Here is an 18,276-nt window from a genome sequence, read left to right on the forward strand (position 1 = left end):
GCCTTTGGCTCGGGTCATGATCTTCTCTGCTCAGCGGGAAGCCTGCTTCCTTGTTTCTCTGCCTGCCTCTCTGCCTACTTGTGATCTCTGGCTGTCAAAAAAAAAAAAAAAGGTTATCTTATACACATGAAGAAGGTTATCTTCTACACATGCCCCCAAAAGGTTTTAAATTCCTCTGGGTAGCTGTAGAAATTAGCACTATTAGTAAAGAAAAAAAAAAAGATTTTCAGAAGATAAGTTTTAGGTTTTCCACTTAAACCCTAACTCTCTTTTCCAAATTTCTTAGTATTTTTCAAATGAATATGCTTTGGCTCAATAGTTATGTTTAATAGTTATACTATTATCTTTTAATAGTTTTTTTTAGTTTAATACTTTTATCTTTTAATAGTTATTAAAGCCATCTAATGTGCTTTTAGTCAGAATTATTGTCTTCTTTGGGAAACTAGGAATACTAGAGATTTTGTGTGGTGGGTGGGTGGGGTGGGCTGTGGCATTAAAAAGTGACTGTTTTGAACTTAAGTGTGTCTATTGGCAGAGGAATGGAGAAAGAAAATTTGGTATGCTGGGGCATCTGGGATCAGCCACTAAGTGTCTGCCTTTGGCTCAGGTCATGATCCCAGGGTCCTGGGACTGAGCCCTGCATTGGACTCCTTGCTCAGTGGGAAGCCTGCTTCTCCCTTTCCCACTTCCCCTGCTTATGTTCTCTCTCTCTCGCTGTTTGCTGTATCTCTCTGTCAAATAAATAAATAAAATCATAAAAAAAAAGAAAAGAATTTAGTATATGTATACACACACACACACACACACACACACACACATACACACACACCCTGGAATATTATTCAGCCATAAAAAAGAAGGAAATTTTGCTATTTGAGACCATAATCTCACATATATGTGAAATCCTGGAAAGCCTAACTCATAGAAACAGAGTAGAATGGTGGTTGCCAGGGGCTGAGGAATGAGGGAATGGGGTGATGTTGTTTGAAGGGTAAAAATACCCAGTTACAAGATGAAAATGTTCTGGGAATTTAATGTATAACATGGTGACTGTGACTAATAGTGCAGTATTATGTACTTGAAAATTGCTAGGATAGTAGATCCTAAATGTTCTCATCACATATACAAAAAAGGTAATTATCTGAGGTAATGGATGATGGATGTTAACTAACCTTATGGTGGCAACTATTTCACAATATATACATGTATCAAATCATTGCATTAAATAACTTACCTAATTTTATATATCTTTCTGCTTGTTTTTTCTGGGGATTTTTATTTATTTGGTATTAAAATCCACTGGTTCCTGAGTAACCCATGAAGTCTGGAAACAAATTTCTTGAGTCTTATTTATTTATTTTAATTTAAATTTATTTTGTTCAGTAATTTCAAGTTTTTATTTAAATTCCAGTTAACACATAGTATACTATGAGTTTTAAGAGTAGGATTTAGTGATTGATCATTTCCATATAACAACCAGTGCACATCACAATGACTGCCCTTCTAGTCCCCATCACCCATTTAACCCATCCCCTGCCCACTTCCTCTCTAGCAACCATCAGTTCTAGATAGCCAGGAGTCTGTTTATATCAATTATATCAATCTGAGCAAGGTGGAAACTGGCATACTACCTGTAAGTCTTTGCAAAGTCTGGTGATGTTGGAGAAAATGCAGACTACTGGGGGCAGCCAGACAACAGAATTAGGATTATGGCCAATATCCAGCTGCTTGCCCCCCACATGCTTTCCCAACACGACTCACACAATGGATTTGAGCTGGTTCCCGACTCTGGGACAGGAATAACAGCGTCAGCAAAACTGCAGATAGAGATTGTAGGAATTGGGGTGAACATGGCAAAGAAGAAGAACAAGCTATGTTAAATAATGGTGTGTAAATATAATGGTCGAAGTTTTAAAACAATTAATTTCTTTTTGAGAGAGGGAGAAGACGCATGCACAAGCAGGGAGAAGGGGGGTGGGGAAGAAGGAGAGGGCAAAAGAGGGAATCTTAAGTAGGATCCATGCCTGGTGTGGAGTCCTATGTGGGGCTTGATCTCACCACTCTGAGATCATGACCCAAGCTGAAACCAAGACTTGGACGTGTAACCAACCCAACCACCCAGTTGCCCTCCAACACAGGTCTTTAGAGGGGACTGTCACACCTCTGAGCTCATGTTGGGGGTTGGTGTCTTCCAAAAGCTCAAGGAAAAGAGAGCTGGGAATATTAATTTCTGGAAGGTGATTGTTCATTCAAATGATGTAATTTACGAGCAAGGGCTACCTGAATTATGGATTATTTGTGTGTGTAGGGGGGGTTGGAGGCAGGTTTGAAACTCTGCCTTAAATGCCAATTCTATCTTAGAAGAATATGAGCTAACTAGAGACTACCAAGTGATCTTTTCTACCATCTCCATGTCTCATTTCTTTATCATTAAGGCGCTAAGCCATTTAAAAAAAAAAAAATTCTATTCCATTGATGATACAAGTAATTTGTCAAACATGAAGAAATCTGGCTTCCTTAGTGAACTGAAAGCTGTTTGCCAAGCGATGTTAGATCCTCCCGCTTCAGTCTGAGTTCTTGAGACGGTCTGCAAAATGAAAAAGAATCTCCTGCTTGTTTGAATCAGGGAGAAGTGGGACCCGACCATGGGGAGGTTTTCAGATGGTGGTGACATGGCCCTTAACACTGGCTGATCTCCAAAAGCGTTCTGCATTAGCTCAGTGTTCTCTGTTTGGGATCGTGGCTCCTCTGGCACAGCTTGTCAGAAATCTGTGTTTTGCTGTTTTTTTTTTTTTTTTTTCCTGAAATCTGTCTCCCCTACCTCCCCCTCCCCGCAAGCAATGCAGAAAACAGTGGACCGGATGAAAGGAAGTCAGTTGATAGCAGAGAAGTGGATGAGTTTGAGGCATGCGCCCTGGCGTAGGAATTAACAGCCCTTTTTTTTTTTTTTTTTTTTTTTTTTTTGTATTTCAACATACATAAACGGATTGAATTTTTCTTTAAAGAAGTCGGTTAAAAATCTAGTGGGCTGTTAGGTTTTCGTCTCTCTGACTTCAATTCTTTGATTCTCCTAATGTTTTTATTTGACCCGAGTGTGTAAATGTAACTGGAGCAGTTCCCGTCTCCCCTCCCCGCTCCTGGGCGGGAGGAAGCTGGCACTCTGCCCAGTGGGCTGAGCCTTGCTAAGTTTCATTTTCCTCTTCTCCGAGTGCCTGAACCCCGGAGGTTGCTGAAGAATGTTCTGTGTGGATTTCTGAGTCTGCTTAGCCGTCCAAACAGAGCAGCCACCCTCAGCCCCAGTCCTTGTAGAGGTTCTACAAACAGGTAAATGACGTGCTGCTTTCTACTTTTCCTAGCCACTTGCCAATAATAGTCTTTTTTAATTAAAAAAAATTTTTTTTAGAATGAAAAGCGAGTAATTTTTCTGTTATCTGCTCATCTTCTTTTTACTCACCTTAAGTGTAACGTAGAGTACGTAAGAGGCACATATACAAGCTTCATGCCAGGATGTGTTACCTGGTTTTCAATATTTAATGGAAAGTATGTTTGATTTTCTGCTAGATTGAGAAGCATGGCAGTGGCGACTCGTTTGACGGCGATGCAAGAAAAGAAGCTGCAGAATTACTTTGGAGGAAAACGGTTTACCCCTCTCTATAAAGCTAGTGTCCATGAATTCTCTGGATCTAATTGTCTTAAGAGATGCTGTGGCCAAGGGCCTACTCTGATGGTGATTTATGGTGGATGTTATGTTTGGGGGGTCTATATAAGAGAGAATTACAAGAGAGATGACACAGTTCCCGTTGTCCTTTTTGCCTTTCAAGAGAATGAAATTTCAGAATGTGATGTAGGAGCACACTCACCATCTACATTTCTTTATGAATATAGTGTAAGGTGCAGTAATAGTTTAGGGTTCTTCCTAAATCTGAGGGAAAAAAAAGCGACTGTGAGTTTAGATACAGCTGAAAAACTTGGACTGCCTCAAGATCAACCTATTTCCCTTGAGGAATGTGAAGTTTTTCGTTGTGAAGGTAAGTTTAATCAGATAGGCTCTTAGAGAGTTCTCTCCTGAATGTTTGGAGGATTTGAGGCAACCCATCTCTTTAAGGAAAGAATGTCCTTATCTCTGGGTGACCCAGACTGAAACCCGGCCACACCTCTTTTGCTGAGACCCAACCGTGGTCAAAGGTAGCATATACAGAATTTTCTGGAGTGTGTTTGTGTGGGGGATGGGGTAGGGGAGAGGGAGGGAAGGTAGAAGGAGAAGGAATGGGGGAGAGGCAGCAAACTTAAAGACTGAGATTCTTTCGGAATGAAACCAAACCTCAACCTTCTCTTGACTGGTACTAGATCTTGCAATTTCCTATTGTATCCATTATATTAAAAGACCAAAATGAATATACTTATTTTTCTGCTAAAGGACATTGTTTCCAATATTTGCTGTTAGAAGCAATGCTTTTGTAATGTGTTTGTGAATATAACTGTGCACAAAAATACTCTTTATAGTAACTTCCTGGAAGTGGGTTTGTTGTTTAAGAAAGATTTATGTTTTCACTTTAATAGACACATCTCAAAGGCTTTTATACTTTTCCCAAGAGTGTTATAGAAATGCCTATTTCCCTATCTTCTTGCCAACATTTGATATTATCAAACTTTGGAATATTTGCAATTTGATGGTCAAGAGATGGTTTCCCATTTTCTTCTTTGCTTATTCCCTATTATTAGCAAGTTTATGTGTATTGGCCATTTACATTTTATCTCTGAAACAGTTATTTATGTCTATCCATTTAAAAGAAGGGGCCCTGGAAATAATATCCTCTTGAGTATTTGCATGTTCCAAACTAGTTGTCTGTGGTCTTTATACTTGAATGATCACCAGAGTACATAATTCTTTGGGGATTTGTAATGTTTTCACAGTACTGATATTGCTGTGGAAAACCTAGGGCCAGACTTACTTATTTGTTTTTATTGTTTCCCTTTGAATGATTTGATCTTACTTCCTGGTTGCCTCAAACATCTAAAAAATTTTGTTGATGTCTGGTCAGTTTACTTGGATATGTCATGATGTTGACAATCCTGGATCAGTTAAGGAAACTTTTATTGAGGTATAACACATAAACAGAGAAATGCACAATTGATAAATGTACCAATGACAAACTTTTATAAACTAGACACACTAATGTCGCTACTACTAGGATGAAGACATAAGATTATTATTATCATTTCAAAAAGCTCCTTGCTGATTCTTCGTGGTTATTACCAACCAAAGATAACTATTACTTTGGCTCATTGACACTAATTACTTCTTCTTTTTGAATTCTATGTAAGTGGAATCCTTTCACAATGTGCACTCTTGTATGTCTGGCCTCTTACATTCAATATTATGTTTGAGGGATTGAGCTAAACAAGGGAGTGGATTATAAAATCAGACCTCTACAATTCGGATATCTTTCCCAGTATCAGGCTTGACTAATCATTTCATGGATAAGGTTAAAAGCAGTCAGAAATCTCGGAGAAGGCAGAAAAGGTATAAGAATATTGTGCATGGCTCATAGGATCTTCCTTTGCATATTAGACATATGCTTTCTGGATAAAACAATAGGCAGCGTTGTAAAACAACCTGCCTGTTGTTTTTTTGAACTTTGTGGGTCACCTTAAGTACTGAAGAGTGGTTATATTATGGAACGTTTATATGTCAGTGCTATGGACTGAATGTTGCCCCCAACCAAGACTCTTATGTTGAAGCCCTAACTCCCAGTGTGGCTATACTTGGAGACGGGACCTCTAAGGAAGTAATTAAGGTTAAATGAGGTCCTAAGAGTGGGGTCTTAATTTAATAGGATACACATTCGTTTAAGAAGGGACATCTGAGAGCTTACTTTCTCCCCTTGAATATACAAGAAGAGGTCATAAGAGAACACAGTGAGATGGTGGCCACCTACAAGGCAAGGGAAGAGGCCTCAGGATGAAATCTACCTTGCTGCACAGTGGTCTTCTGAGCTTCCAGAACTGTGAGAAGGAAATTTTTTATTATACGTATTTGTATGGCAGCCTGAGCAGATGAAGACAATCAGCTTACATGACATTCCCATGAAGACATGCCTCATAAATCCATGGAATCTCTAGGCCTTCGTGTATATGTGTTTTGGTTCACACATTCGTATTGTTTAAAGAATACGTATACAGAATTTCTGGGTCATTGGATTGGTGTATGCTCAGCTTCAGTGGATACTGACAAAGCTTTCCAATACCAATTGCCCTCACCACAGCAGTATATGAGAGTTTTTGTCACTTCTAAATTTTTCCCAACACTTTTTGTTACAATATGTAACCATTTGGCACATGAACTGTGGCATAATATTTTGTGAATCTGGTTTACTTTGATTAGACTAGTTAGTAATTTATTTTACAGTTTAAGCCAATTACTATATTATTTTATCCTTTTTTAACTTATAAAATTTGCGTTGTATTTTGGCTAATTCCTTCTAATATTTCTAAGGTTTGTTTCTGTAGTCTTTTCTGTTTCTATTTTCGATTTTCAAAACTTTCCTTCTTTCTTGTTATTAACGAAGTGTACTTTTGTCACAAGGTTGATATAAAATGTTTATATTCTGGTTAACTTCTATATATTTACAGTTTTGATTTTGAATTTCCTTTTGGATGTTAAAGTTAAGAGGTGCTTTGTAAAAGTCCCAAGAAGTGGCTTTTGTCTCTGTGTACACTTAACTCTTTTCTCGTTTTATTATAGTCATTGTATGTAGTCTTTACTATTTTTACTTTTGGTCATTTAAAGAGGTTTTCAGTCCATATGTTTAGCCATATTTTTAAATGTTTCACACAGTATTTTTTTGTAGTGTAGAGAATTGCCAGCGTCACTACACCTGATCCTTTCAGTTTTCTTTTTTTAAGATTTTATTTATCATTTATTTATTTTAGAGAGAGGGTGGCTGAGTGAGTGAGGGAAGGAGAGGGAGAATCCACTACAGGTGCTATGTGGAGCATGGAGCCCAATGTGGGGCATGGATCCTGACCCAGGCTCTATCCCACTACTGGGAGATCATGACCTGAGCGGAAACCCAGTCAATCACGGAACCCACTGATTTTTTTTTTTTTTAAGATTTTATTTTTATTTATTTGACAGAGAGAGAGAATGAGATCGCAAGTAGGCAGAGAGGTAGGCAGAGAGAGGTGGGGGTCGGGGAAGCAGGCTCCCTGCTGAGCAGAGAGTCTGATTTGGGGCTTGATCCCAGGACCCTGAGATCATGACCTGAGTCTAAAGCAGAGGCTTAACCCACTGAGCCACCCAGGTGCCCCTGGTCCGTCCAGTTTTAAATCTACCACCGAAGAGTATCTCTTCACAGGAAGTGAAATTCTGGGCCTGAGTCTCACTGGTTCACAAAAAGTCCTCCGCTCTCCCTTGAACCACTCACTGTGCTCTGATTGGGTGAGGGAGGCGTCCTGCACTCTCTTTGGAGCCACAAAGAAAATTAATTGGACTGGAAGTTCCAGGAACTCCAGCCGTAGACAGTAGGTTTTAGAGAAGATTTGGTGTCTGTGGGTTTTTTTTTTTTTTTGTATCTCTGTACATTATCCCTTTCAGACCTCTTGGATTATGGAGAGGAACTATTTTAGAGTGTTCCCAGTCTTTCCTTGGCCTGTCCCCCTGCCTTCATGCCTTGCTTCTTTGATTCAGAAAGGACCCCAGTTCTCATTTCCCATGTTGGGGCAAGCCACATCCTACTGCTGAGTAATTGGGTGAGAAGAGATCTGTGGGAAATCTAGTCTTAAAGTGCCCACCTTCCCTCTAGCACTAGATTCTTCGAAAGAGATATTAAGGAGCTTTGCAGAATTTTCTCCGCTTGCTTTCGTTGTACTGTGCTGCTGTCATGGAAGAGCTGCTTCTGTATTTTACCCTAGTGAATTCATTGACATTCATTTAGACCATCATTCAACAACTTGTGCTTTTCATTTTTCTTTATTTCCCTAGATTTATTGGATAAAAGAACCATGAAAGGGATTACTCAGTAAGTCAATGTCAATTAAAATCATGTTTTTATTATAAATATTATATATTGTATGTTATAAAATAAGTCAATTAAAATAATGTTCTGTTATTCTGTTTATTATCTTAGACTTATTTTTTTATAAGTTCTGTCAAATTGTTAACATAGATTATAACGTAACTTTTGGATCATCAAGAATAAACTATAATTATATTTATAATCATGAAACTATTTGATAATACCAATGTTAAAATAGAAAGAATGCTGGGCAAAGGGAAAGCACTCCTAATGTTTTTATATACTTGAAGGAAAATAATTATTTGGCTGCATGTCTACATTTTTTTTTTTTAAAGATTTTATTTATTTATTTGACACAGATCACAAGTAGGCAGAGAGGCAGGCAGGCAGAGAGAGAGAGAGAGAGGAGGAAGCAGGCTCACTGCCGAGCAGAAAGCCTGATGCGGGACTCGATCCCAGGACCCTGAGATCATGACCTGAGCTGAAGGCAGCGGCTTAACCCACTGAGCCACCCAGGCGCCCTGCATGTCTACATTTTTGCTTAGACTTTTGAAGTTACAGTTTCAACTACTTGAGGGAATTGCGTTGGAAAGGGTGGCTGGTAGGTACAGGATACTTAAATGAACTTCAAGAACATGTTAGAAATTATCTACTTACATAAACCTCAAAAGTCACACGTTATGTTGTGCTTTTTGAAATTTATTATTGATAAGTTACCTTCATAACACAGTTCATATTTGTTATTAGGTTTATATGAACTGGTTGCTTAAATCTGAAAGGTTTTGTGTCTGGTTGGCTTTAGTTGTGTTATTTTTGCTTTTTTATTCTTTTATAGTAGGATTTGAAGTAGGATAGCTGCTTGTCCTTTCAACAGGAAAGTAAGTTGCTAATCAAAAAGAAATAATAATATATAAGAAAAGAAAAGGAATTCTAGGAAAGCTTATGGTAAGTTCTTGTGATGTACTCTTTGTTGTTATAATTGTCTGAACAGACTCCATGAGAGATTACTGCATGACATAAAAACCTACAGTCCATATGGAGGCCTCGTTCACCAGATACGGATTCTACTCCTGGGTCCCACTGGGGCTGGGAAGTCTAGCTTCTTCAACTCAGTAAAGTCTGTTTTCCGAGGCCATGTAACACACCAGGCTCTGGTGGGCTCTGATACAAGTGGGGTATCTGGCAAGGTATGTCCATTCAAAGTCACTCAGCCTTTGCTTCTTTGTTCAAATTAAGTAGTTTTGAAAATTTTTTTTTTTTTTTAATTTTTTTTTTCAGTGTACCAGAATTCATTGTTTATGCACCACACCCAGTACTCCATGCAATACATGCCCTCCATAGTACCCACCACCAGGCTAACCCAGCTTCCCACCCCCTGCCCCTTCAAAACCCTCAGATTGTTTTTCAGAGTCCATAGTCTCTCATGGTTCATCTCCCCCTCCAATTTCCCTCAACTACCTTCTCCTCTCCATCTCCCCATGTCCTCCGTGTTATTTCTTATGCTCCACAAATAAGTGAAACCATAGGATAGTTGACCTTCTCTGCTTGACTTATTTCACTCAGCATAATCTCCTCCAGTCCTGTCCATGTTGATACAAAAGTTGGGTATTCATCCTTTCTGATGGAGGCATAATACTCCATAGTTTATATGGACCACATCTTCCTTATCCATTTGTCCATTGAAGGGCATCTTGGTTCTTTCCACAGTCTGTGGCCATTGCTGCTATGAACATTGGGGTACAGATGGCCCTTCTTTTCACTACATCTTTATCTTTGGGGTAAATACCCATTAGTGCAATTGCAGGGTCATAGGGAAGCTCTATTTTTAATTTCTTAAAGAATTTCCACACTGTCTTCCAAAGTGGCTGCACCACTTGCATTCCCACCAACAATGTAAGAGGGTTCCCCTTTCTCTACATCCTCTCCAACACATGTTGTTTACTGTCTTGTTAATTTTGGCCATTCTAACTTGTGTTAGGTGATATCTCAATGTGGTTTTGATTTGAATCTCCCTGATGGGTAGTGATGATGATCATTTTTTCATGTGTCTGATAGCCATTTGTTTGTCTTCATTGGAGAAGTGTCTGTTCATGTCTTCTGCCCATTTTTTGACATGATTATCTGTTTTGTGTGTGTTGAGTTTGAGAAGTTCTTTATAGATCCTGGATATCAGCCTTTTGTCTGTACTGTCATTTGCAAATATCTTCTCCCATTCCATTGGCTGCCTCTTTGTTTTGTTGACTGTTTCCTTTGCTGTGCAGAAGCTTTTGATCTTGATGAAGTCCCAAAAGTTCATTTTCGCTTTTGTTTCCTTTGCCTTGGGAGACATATCTTGAAAGAAGTTTCTGTGGCTGATATCAAAGAGTTTACTGCCTGCGCTCTCCTCTAGGATTCTGATGGATTCCTGTCTCATGTTGAGGTCTTTTATCCATTTCGAGTTTATCTTTTTGTATGGTGTAAGAGGATGGTTGAGTTCATTCTTCTACATATAGCTGTCCAATTTTCCCAGCACCATTTATTGAAAAGACTGTCTTTTTTTCCACTGTATATTTTTTCCTGCTTTGTTGAAGGTTATTTGACTTCATTCCATGTAGACTTTATCTCCATTTGCAACTAAAAAAATGTACTCTTAAAATTGCTTTTTTTCTCCTCTGTAGTACAGGACATATTCCATTAAGGATCAGAGATCTGGCAATGCCCTGCCGTTTATTCTCTGTGACTCAATGGGGCTGGGTGAGAAGGAAGAAGGACTGTGCATGGATGACATAGTCTACATCTTAAAAGGCCACATTTCGGACAGATATCAGGTATGATTGGGCTAATCACTTAGATATTGGCATATGGGTCATGGTATTAGGAGGTGGGGCCTTTGAGAGGTGATTAGGTCACGAGGGTAAATCTCTCATGAATGGGATTAGTGTCCTACAAGAAGAGATAAAAAGAGAGATGATCTTTCTCTCTGCCACATGAAGACACAATGAGAAGGTAGCTATCTACCAACCAGGAAGAGGTCTCTCATCAGAGGCCAAATCTGCTAGCACCTTGATCTTGGACTTTCTAGCCCCAGAACTGTGAGAAGTAATTTTTGTTCTTCATGGCACCAAATATGGTAATTTGTTATGGCAGCCCAAGCTGACTAAGATGTGTGGCTTTCATCTTTAATGCTCTCCAGATGTTAATACTGAGCCCTGTCTGTGTTCTAGACAGGAGAAGGGGGGAATAAAGAGAAAACTACTTTAGTCTGTCATTTTTAAAAAAACTTTCTAGTCCTTTGTATAGACATTTAGATTTTTAATTAATCATTACTTTACCTTTTTCCAAATGAACAGTAGTGCCAGCATCTTTCCTTGAATGTCTTTGCATCTTTTCCCTACCAAATACAGGGATTGGTTTGTTCTGTTGATGTATTTATCAATTCCTTTATGATACTCTTTTTTTTTTTAAGATTTTATTTATTTATTTGACAGAGAGAGGTCACAAGTAGACAGAGAGGCAGGCAGAGAGAGAGAGAGAGAGAGGGAAGCAGGCTCCCCGCTCAGCAGAGAGCCCGATGCGGGACTCGATCCCAGGACCCTAAGATCATGACCCGAGCTGAAGGCAGTGGCTTAACCCACTGAGCCACCCAGGCGCCCCTATGATACTCTTTCTATTACCACATCGTTTAATTGTTGTAACTACCATAGCAATCAACTGTGTCTTGATACCTCACTGGACAAGTCATATTCATTACTTATTTCTTGCATTTGATTTTCTCACTATTTCCACAATATACTTTTCTAAGTGAGCCTGTTTGTGTTTGATTTGTTGTTGTTTTGATTAGAATTACATTAAAATTTTATATCAAAATTTGATTTACATCTTTACATATCCAATGTTCTTATCCAGAAACACAAAATGTTTTATTTTTCTACTCATACAAGGGTTTTCATTCTTTGGTACAGCATTGTCTTGTAGAGGGAAAGTTTATTTTTCAATATTCTTTTTTTTTTTTAAAAAAACAGCTTTATTATAGGGGATTTTAAATGATGCAAAAGTAGACAAACAATTTAATGAATTCCCATTTACTCAGCTTCATCAATTTTTGACTCATGGCTCATCACCTGTGTTTATCCACTTTCCCCTCCCCTGTATTCCTTGGAATCAAATTTAATACATCTTAACATTTAATCCATAGATCATAGCAAGTACACCAATACTCTGATGACAAACATCAAACCCACCCTTCCTAGTCAACTAACATTTACCAAAACCACATACAGTTAGGTTTGGTATACTGAAATATAGTCTAAAGTCAACTTTACAAAATAGGGTGTAGTCAATCTATTTCCTTTCTCTGGCCCTTCAAATACACTTCTTCCTTTTTCTTATAAATAACCATATAAGGGGCGCCTGGGTGGCTCAGTGGGTTAAAGCCTCTGCCTTGGGGCACAGGTCATGATCCCAGCATCCTGAGATCGAGCCCCACATTGGGCTCTCTGCTCAGCAGCAGGGAGCCTTCTCCCCCCAGCTCCCATCTGCCTCTCTGCCTATTTGTGATCTCTGTTTGTCAAATAAATAAATAAATTCTTAAAAAATATATAAAAATTTATGGTATACTTTCCTTTTTTACAATATAAGAAAATACAGGTCTGTGGTTCTCCTCTTTTTAGAGAAGTCATGAACTACTCTGTGTTATTGGTACATTAGAATCCTGCCACTACATGTAGTCCTGAAGTTAACAGACTTGTGCATGCATCATTTTGTATTTTTACTGCCATACCTGTGACAGATTGCCAGCAGAAGGATTGCTAGTTCAAGAGTAAATGCATCTCATTTTGAACCACTTTCAGCCCTTGCATTCTGTGTGGTGAAACCACATTTCTTTCTGAAGGCTCTCACCTCCACCTTGCCCACATTGGTTCTATCTAGAATGCTTTTGGCCATGTGCTCATTCCTTTTATCAGACTAACTTCCCCTACTTTTCAGCTCCCAGATTACGTGTCCACTTCTTTGGAAACTTTATGTGACTGAGGGAATGGGGTGCTGGCTACTTGCACAGACTGTCTTCTCTACTGGATTGTTAGCCTCATAATATCAGAGACTTGCACACTGCCTGATATATAATACATGCTCATGAATATATCCATGGAATTAAAATGTTGTGTTGTGTTTACCTTTCAGTTTAATTCCACAAAACCAATCACACCGGGTCATAGTAACTATATTGACAACCCATTGCTGAAGGACAGAATCCATTGTGTGGCACTTGTGTTTGACATCAACTCTGTTGAACACCTCTCTCGTGACATGATGGCAAAGATAAAAAAAATTCGAAGGGAGTTGATAAAGTGTGGTGAGTCTTGTTCCACTCTGCTATTGAGGGCAGTTAATTAGACTACATTGTACAATGGTTTTAGGACAGGATGAAAAATTTGAGAAATTGCAAATGTGAATCTTCTGTGGCCCATCAGTGTGGTTCAAACAAATCAAGCACTCAACAGCTGTATGACTTTGTGCCATAACCTAAATTCTCTATGTCTCGATTTCCTAATCTAGAAAATTAGTAAAAGGGTAGCACCTATCTCAGAGATTTATTATAAGGATTAAACAAATCAATATATTTGAAGAATTTAACACAGTCTTCACTACTTGTTACCACTGTATCCTAACATAGATTCATTTACCAAAAGTTCTAGATTTCTACTTGGGCCTTAAAAGATTAGAAATGGAAAACAGTATATTAGTAAGAAAACAGGCAGGGAAGTAAGATTTTAGGTAGGGCGGGGTAGCATAAAGGCTTAGGGGAAGGTAGACAGGATCGGGGAATTAAGGTGCCCCATACTGGTTTTTCTTGGCTTTATTACCCATTCTGTCGGGAAAAGAGCCAGTTTGTCACAGCTTTGATTAAGTTAGAAGCATGAGTGATTTACTTGCTCACTGTAATTTGAAACCTTGCCAGTGAGGTGTGCAGGGAGGTGCTTGCTAGCATTGTCATAGAACAATTTACTTGTGATGCTTTCATACTTGCTTTTGACTTCTGGAGGATTCTCCCCCATCTTGCTTGTGAGATCTCTTCTGTAGTCTCCATAAAAACAACCGTTTGGACAGGATAGGAGACCAATCAACAATATTGTAGTATCACTAGTTACCTCTTTAGTTATCTCTTCCAAAAGGTGGTTTCATTTGAAGCCACATTTCTTACCATGAAAAGCAATGAAGGGAATTTCCTATGATACTAATGAGTACTTGAGCAGTGCATTTTTAAGGGATGGTGGGCCTTCCCAAATCTCTAAACTTGCTCCACAGATAGCCTGCTGCATAATTGATCCCTGGTTAACTGAAACATCCTGATGCTGTCTTTAATGATCAAAGTGACAAGTATCTGTTTGGCCTAGGTGTAGCACATGTGGTTTTACTCACTCATGTGGATAGCATGGACCTGATTAGCAGAGGTGACCTTGGAGACATATACAAATGTATGCTTGTGAAGCCTAAGGTAATAAATGATGTTCCTCTTTGCAGACACATTTTCTGAGATATGTCACTATAATCACATGATATTGCTGTGAATAAAAATAAAAATGATCACCTATTGAACTTAAGATTTAAAATAATTTCTTGGGTAATTCAGACTTACATCTCAAATTTAAAAATTAAATATATATTCATCTTTACATGGACACAGATCATTCCATTCATTATAATTTAAACCAAATAGCTTCAATTCAACAAATATTTATTGATTGCCTTTCATAATTGAGTCAGTGTGATAGTTGCTAACTAGATACACAGTAATTAAAACAATTTCTCTGCATTCAAAAGGTTATAATTTTATCGGTAGAGGTGAGAGGGTGGGGGAGAGGGATAGGAAAAAAATTGACAGAGTATGAGTATGATAAATCTTATGAAGGGATTCAAAATAAAATCGAAAGTTTAGAGGAGGAAAATATTAGTGAAGGAGATGGAGAAGATTTCATTCCTGGAGTGTCCCTGGAAAATAGGTTTCAAAGAGGAGGAGGATTTGGGGAGGTGACGAGACAAAAGGGGACAAAAAAAATCAGGCTATGAATGTAGCCCAAGTCAATACCGTAGTGTAGGAAGAGGCAGTGTGAGTGGGAAGCATGGAGTCATTCAGTTTAGTGGAGAGCCGAATCCTTGTAGGGGGAGATAAAGAAGTTATATTTGCATGAGGTGACTTTACGTAATTGGGCACACTATGGGGAATCATAGCAATTCTTTTTCTCTTAAGTTTTTATTTAAATTCCAGTGAGTTAACATACGGTATAATATTAGTTTCAAATGTACAATGTAGTGATTCAGCTTTTCCATGCATCACCAGTGCTCATCACAGCACATGCCCTCCTTAATCCCCATCACGGATTTAGCCTGTCTCCCCCATCCCCCGTAACCTTCAGTTTGTTCTCTCTATTCTTAAGAGTCTGTTTCTTAGTTTCTCTCTCTCTCTCCCTTTTTACCCTTTGCTCATTTGTTTTGTTTCTTAAATTCCACATATGAGTGAAATTATATGGTGTTTGTTTTCTCCAAATTATTTCACTTAGCATAATACTCTCTAATTCTAATCTTGTAAATGGCAAGATTTTTCATATATACACACACACACATATATATATATATATGAATCACATCTTCTTTATCCATTCATCAGTCAGTGGACACTTGGGCTCTTTCTATAATTTGGCTATTGTAGATAATGCAGCTTTAAAAAATAGTGATATAGCCAAACTGACGCATCACAAAAATTAATCTGCCACTACATGTAGAATGGATTGTAGTCGAAAGGAACCTGGATTTGGGAATACCAGTTGGGAACATGTAATGATAGCTAGTATTTGTTGAGCACTAAATATATGATAAATTTTCTTATTCAATATTTACAACAGCCCTGTGAGATGAGTACTGGCATTACCACATTTTATAGATGAGGAAACAAACACACAGAGAGTAAAGTATTTGCTAGTGTTTTTGACAGTGACGAGAAATAACAGAGCCCTGTTTTAAATCCAAGCAGTGTCAATCCCCAGATAAATTTGTCTAAGCAAGAATTAAAATAGCATACTAAGCTAATCTAGTACAATTGGCTAATCATGAGAATAACTTTGAATAAGAAACAGGGAAATCACATAAAGCATTAAAAATGCTTCAGTTATCTACATGGAACTATTAGTAATAGTTCTACATGTAATCTACATGGAACTATTAGTTACCTTTCATTTCTAACTCACATGAAATCTATTACATGTATTCTCGATGAAAGTTGGTAGTGACACTGGAAATTGACTTGTGAAGCTCTTTAAGAAAGTATTTATGGGACCAGATCTCTATCTTTATTTTCCCCGACAGGAATACTACTGCCAAGCTCCTGCTATTTGTTACTGCTTTCGTGGTATATATTGACCTAAAATAGTCTTGGTCACTGTTTCTCTATTGCAGTTAGAGACAGTCCACAGAGAACTTGGATTTGCTCTTTCTGACATCTTGGTGGTTAGTAATTATACCTCAGAGTGGGAGCTGGACCCTGTAAAGGACGTTCTGATCCTCTCTGCGCTGGGACAGATGCTGTGGGCTGCAGATGACTTCTTAGAGGATTTGCCTCCTGAGGAAACAGGTAGATATTTGATGGTATTGACATTTGAAGGTGTCAGCTGTATGGCTACTCCTGCTTGGATCTACTGGGTATGTGGAAGTTCACTGTGTCACTGTAGGTCACCGTCTTGTGAGGAGTCCTACCCTGTAGCTCACTGGCTGGGTGTGTTTTGTCCCCCCCCTCCCATTTCCTGATGTCCCCACCCTTAGGGTAAATCCTAGGAATTTGCACTATTTCTCTTTCCCCCCATGTCTAAAGACAGAAACTTGGAAATGATACAATTCTGTCATTTCTACTGTGTGAGCACTCAAAGTTGTATCCTTGCCTTCTTCTCTCAAAATGTGCTTCTTTGCTTGGGACCCAGAAATGGATTGGATCAGCGTTGTTCCTGATCAGATAGGATCTTTGCTTTTTGCCATTTTTGATTTGACTTTTTTGATGTGTCTTCCGCCTCAGAGTTTCTCTTAATGCCATGTAGTCAGTGCTAGATAGACATATGTGCCTTTCATATTTATGGCCTCAGATTTTAGCATTACATGTATTCTCTACAGATTCTCTCAAGAATACATGCTGCATAGTTTCAGTCAAAGATCAGACAGAGGGGCACCTCGGTGGCTCAGTGGGTTAAAGCCTCTGCCTTTGGCTATGGTCATGATCCCAGGGTCCTGGGATCGAGCCCCACATTGGGCTCTCTGCTCGGCGGAGAGCTTGCTTCCCCCTTCTCTCTCTGCCTGCTTCTCTGCCTACTTGTGATTTCTGTCTGTCAAATAAATAAATAAAATCTTTAAAAAAAATAAGACAGAAGTTTCAATTTATACTCAAATTTTATTTTCGTTTGTGAGAAATAAAATTAGAATATCATATCTTCTTTATTCTCTTTCACTTGCAAACTGCTAAGAAACTCTCATGCTACTACCGACTCTACCATCTTGGTTTCTTCGTGTCTTCTCTTCTTCATGGAGCATGCACTGCCAAAGTCAGGGATGGTTGGTTTAAACCCCCCAGTAGCCCAATGTTTTCCTCCTTCTGGTTGCTTTTCCCTAAATAATCCAGTAAGAATATGTTGTTTCTCTTTTCTCAGAGATCAAAGAAGAGGAATCACCAAGTGTGTAAAAGAAGGAAAAAAAATACATGAACCCTTCACATACTAATAATTTTTAGCTCATCATAGAAGATTGAAAATTGCAAAATAAGAAAACACAGGAAAAAGAGAAGTAGCTGAAACAGAAATGGCATGTTTTATTTATGTCTGTGTTGAAGATACATATGGAAAATCATAATGCCTGCAAATAACTAGAAGCAGTGGGCTTTTTAAAACCTATTAATGGTGGGGGGCACCTGGGTGACTCAGTGGGTTAAGCCGCTGCCTTCGGCTGAGGTCATGATCTCAGGGTCTTGGGATCGAGTCCCGCATTAGGCTCTTTGCTCAGCAGGGAGCCTGCTTCTCTCTCTCTCTCTCTCTCTCTCTCTCTCTCTGCCTGCCTCTCCATCTACTTGTGATCTCTCTCTGTCAAATAAATAAATAAAATCTTTAAAACCATTAATGGTGGGAAAAATGAGCATAATTTCTTTTGGATTTATGTTCTGTATCTGTGAAAAATCAAAGTTTCTTCTTACAAAGTCTGAATTTAACTTAAGTGTGGATGTGTGATTTTGGAAAACTTTATTTTGTCA

At 38.6% G+C, this 18,276-nt stretch overlaps 1 protein-coding gene across 2 annotated transcripts; it reads left to right on the forward strand.

Moving 5' to 3' along the window:
• Positions 1-2,966: 2,966 nt before the first annotated feature.
• Positions 2,967-17,913, forward strand: LOC101692059 (interferon-induced protein 44). Of its 2 annotated transcripts, XM_004758133.3 has the most exons (9): positions 2,967-3,324; positions 3,562-4,028; positions 7,985-8,021; positions 9,010-9,205; positions 10,676-10,825; positions 13,179-13,350; positions 14,393-14,493; positions 16,449-16,623; positions 17,684-17,913. In XM_004758133.3, exons 2-9 carry the CDS (start codon positions 3,572-3,574, stop codon positions 17,713-17,715), a joined length of 1,320 nt encoding a protein of 439 aa, XP_004758190.2. In that variant the 5' UTR covers positions 2,967-3,324; positions 3,562-3,571; the 3' UTR covers positions 17,716-17,913. The 2 variants fall into 2 exon arrangements, with proteins under 2 accessions (XP_004758190.2, XP_044920702.1); XM_045064767.1 differs by lacking the exons at positions 2,967-3,324; positions 3,562-4,028 and adding an exon at positions 5,902-6,008.
• The last annotated feature ends 363 nt before the right edge of the window (positions 17,914-18,276 follow it).

Source organism: Mustela putorius, unplaced genomic scaffold, assembly GCF_011764305.1.
Source record: "Mustela putorius furo isolate JIRA1106 unplaced genomic scaffold, ASM1176430v1.1 tig00003853_pilon_pilon_pilon, whole genome shotgun sequence".
Classification (NCBI taxonomy): domain Eukaryota; kingdom Metazoa; phylum Chordata; class Mammalia; order Carnivora; family Mustelidae; genus Mustela; species Mustela putorius.

Bases quoted from the DNA above. Each gene is read 5' to 3' on its own strand.
- LOC101692059 (XM_004758133.3), top strand. From the start codon at position 3,572: ATGGCAGTGGCGACTCGTTTGACGGCGATGCAAGAAAAGAAGCTGCAG. The intron at 10,826-13,178 runs GTATGATTGGGC...TTTACCTTTCAG, and splicing joins ACATTTCGGACAGATATCAG to TTTAATTCCACAAAACCAAT. The intron at 14,494-16,448 runs GTAATAAATGAT...TCTCTATTGCAG, and splicing joins GTATGCTTGTGAAGCCTAAG to TTAGAGACAGTCCACAGAGA.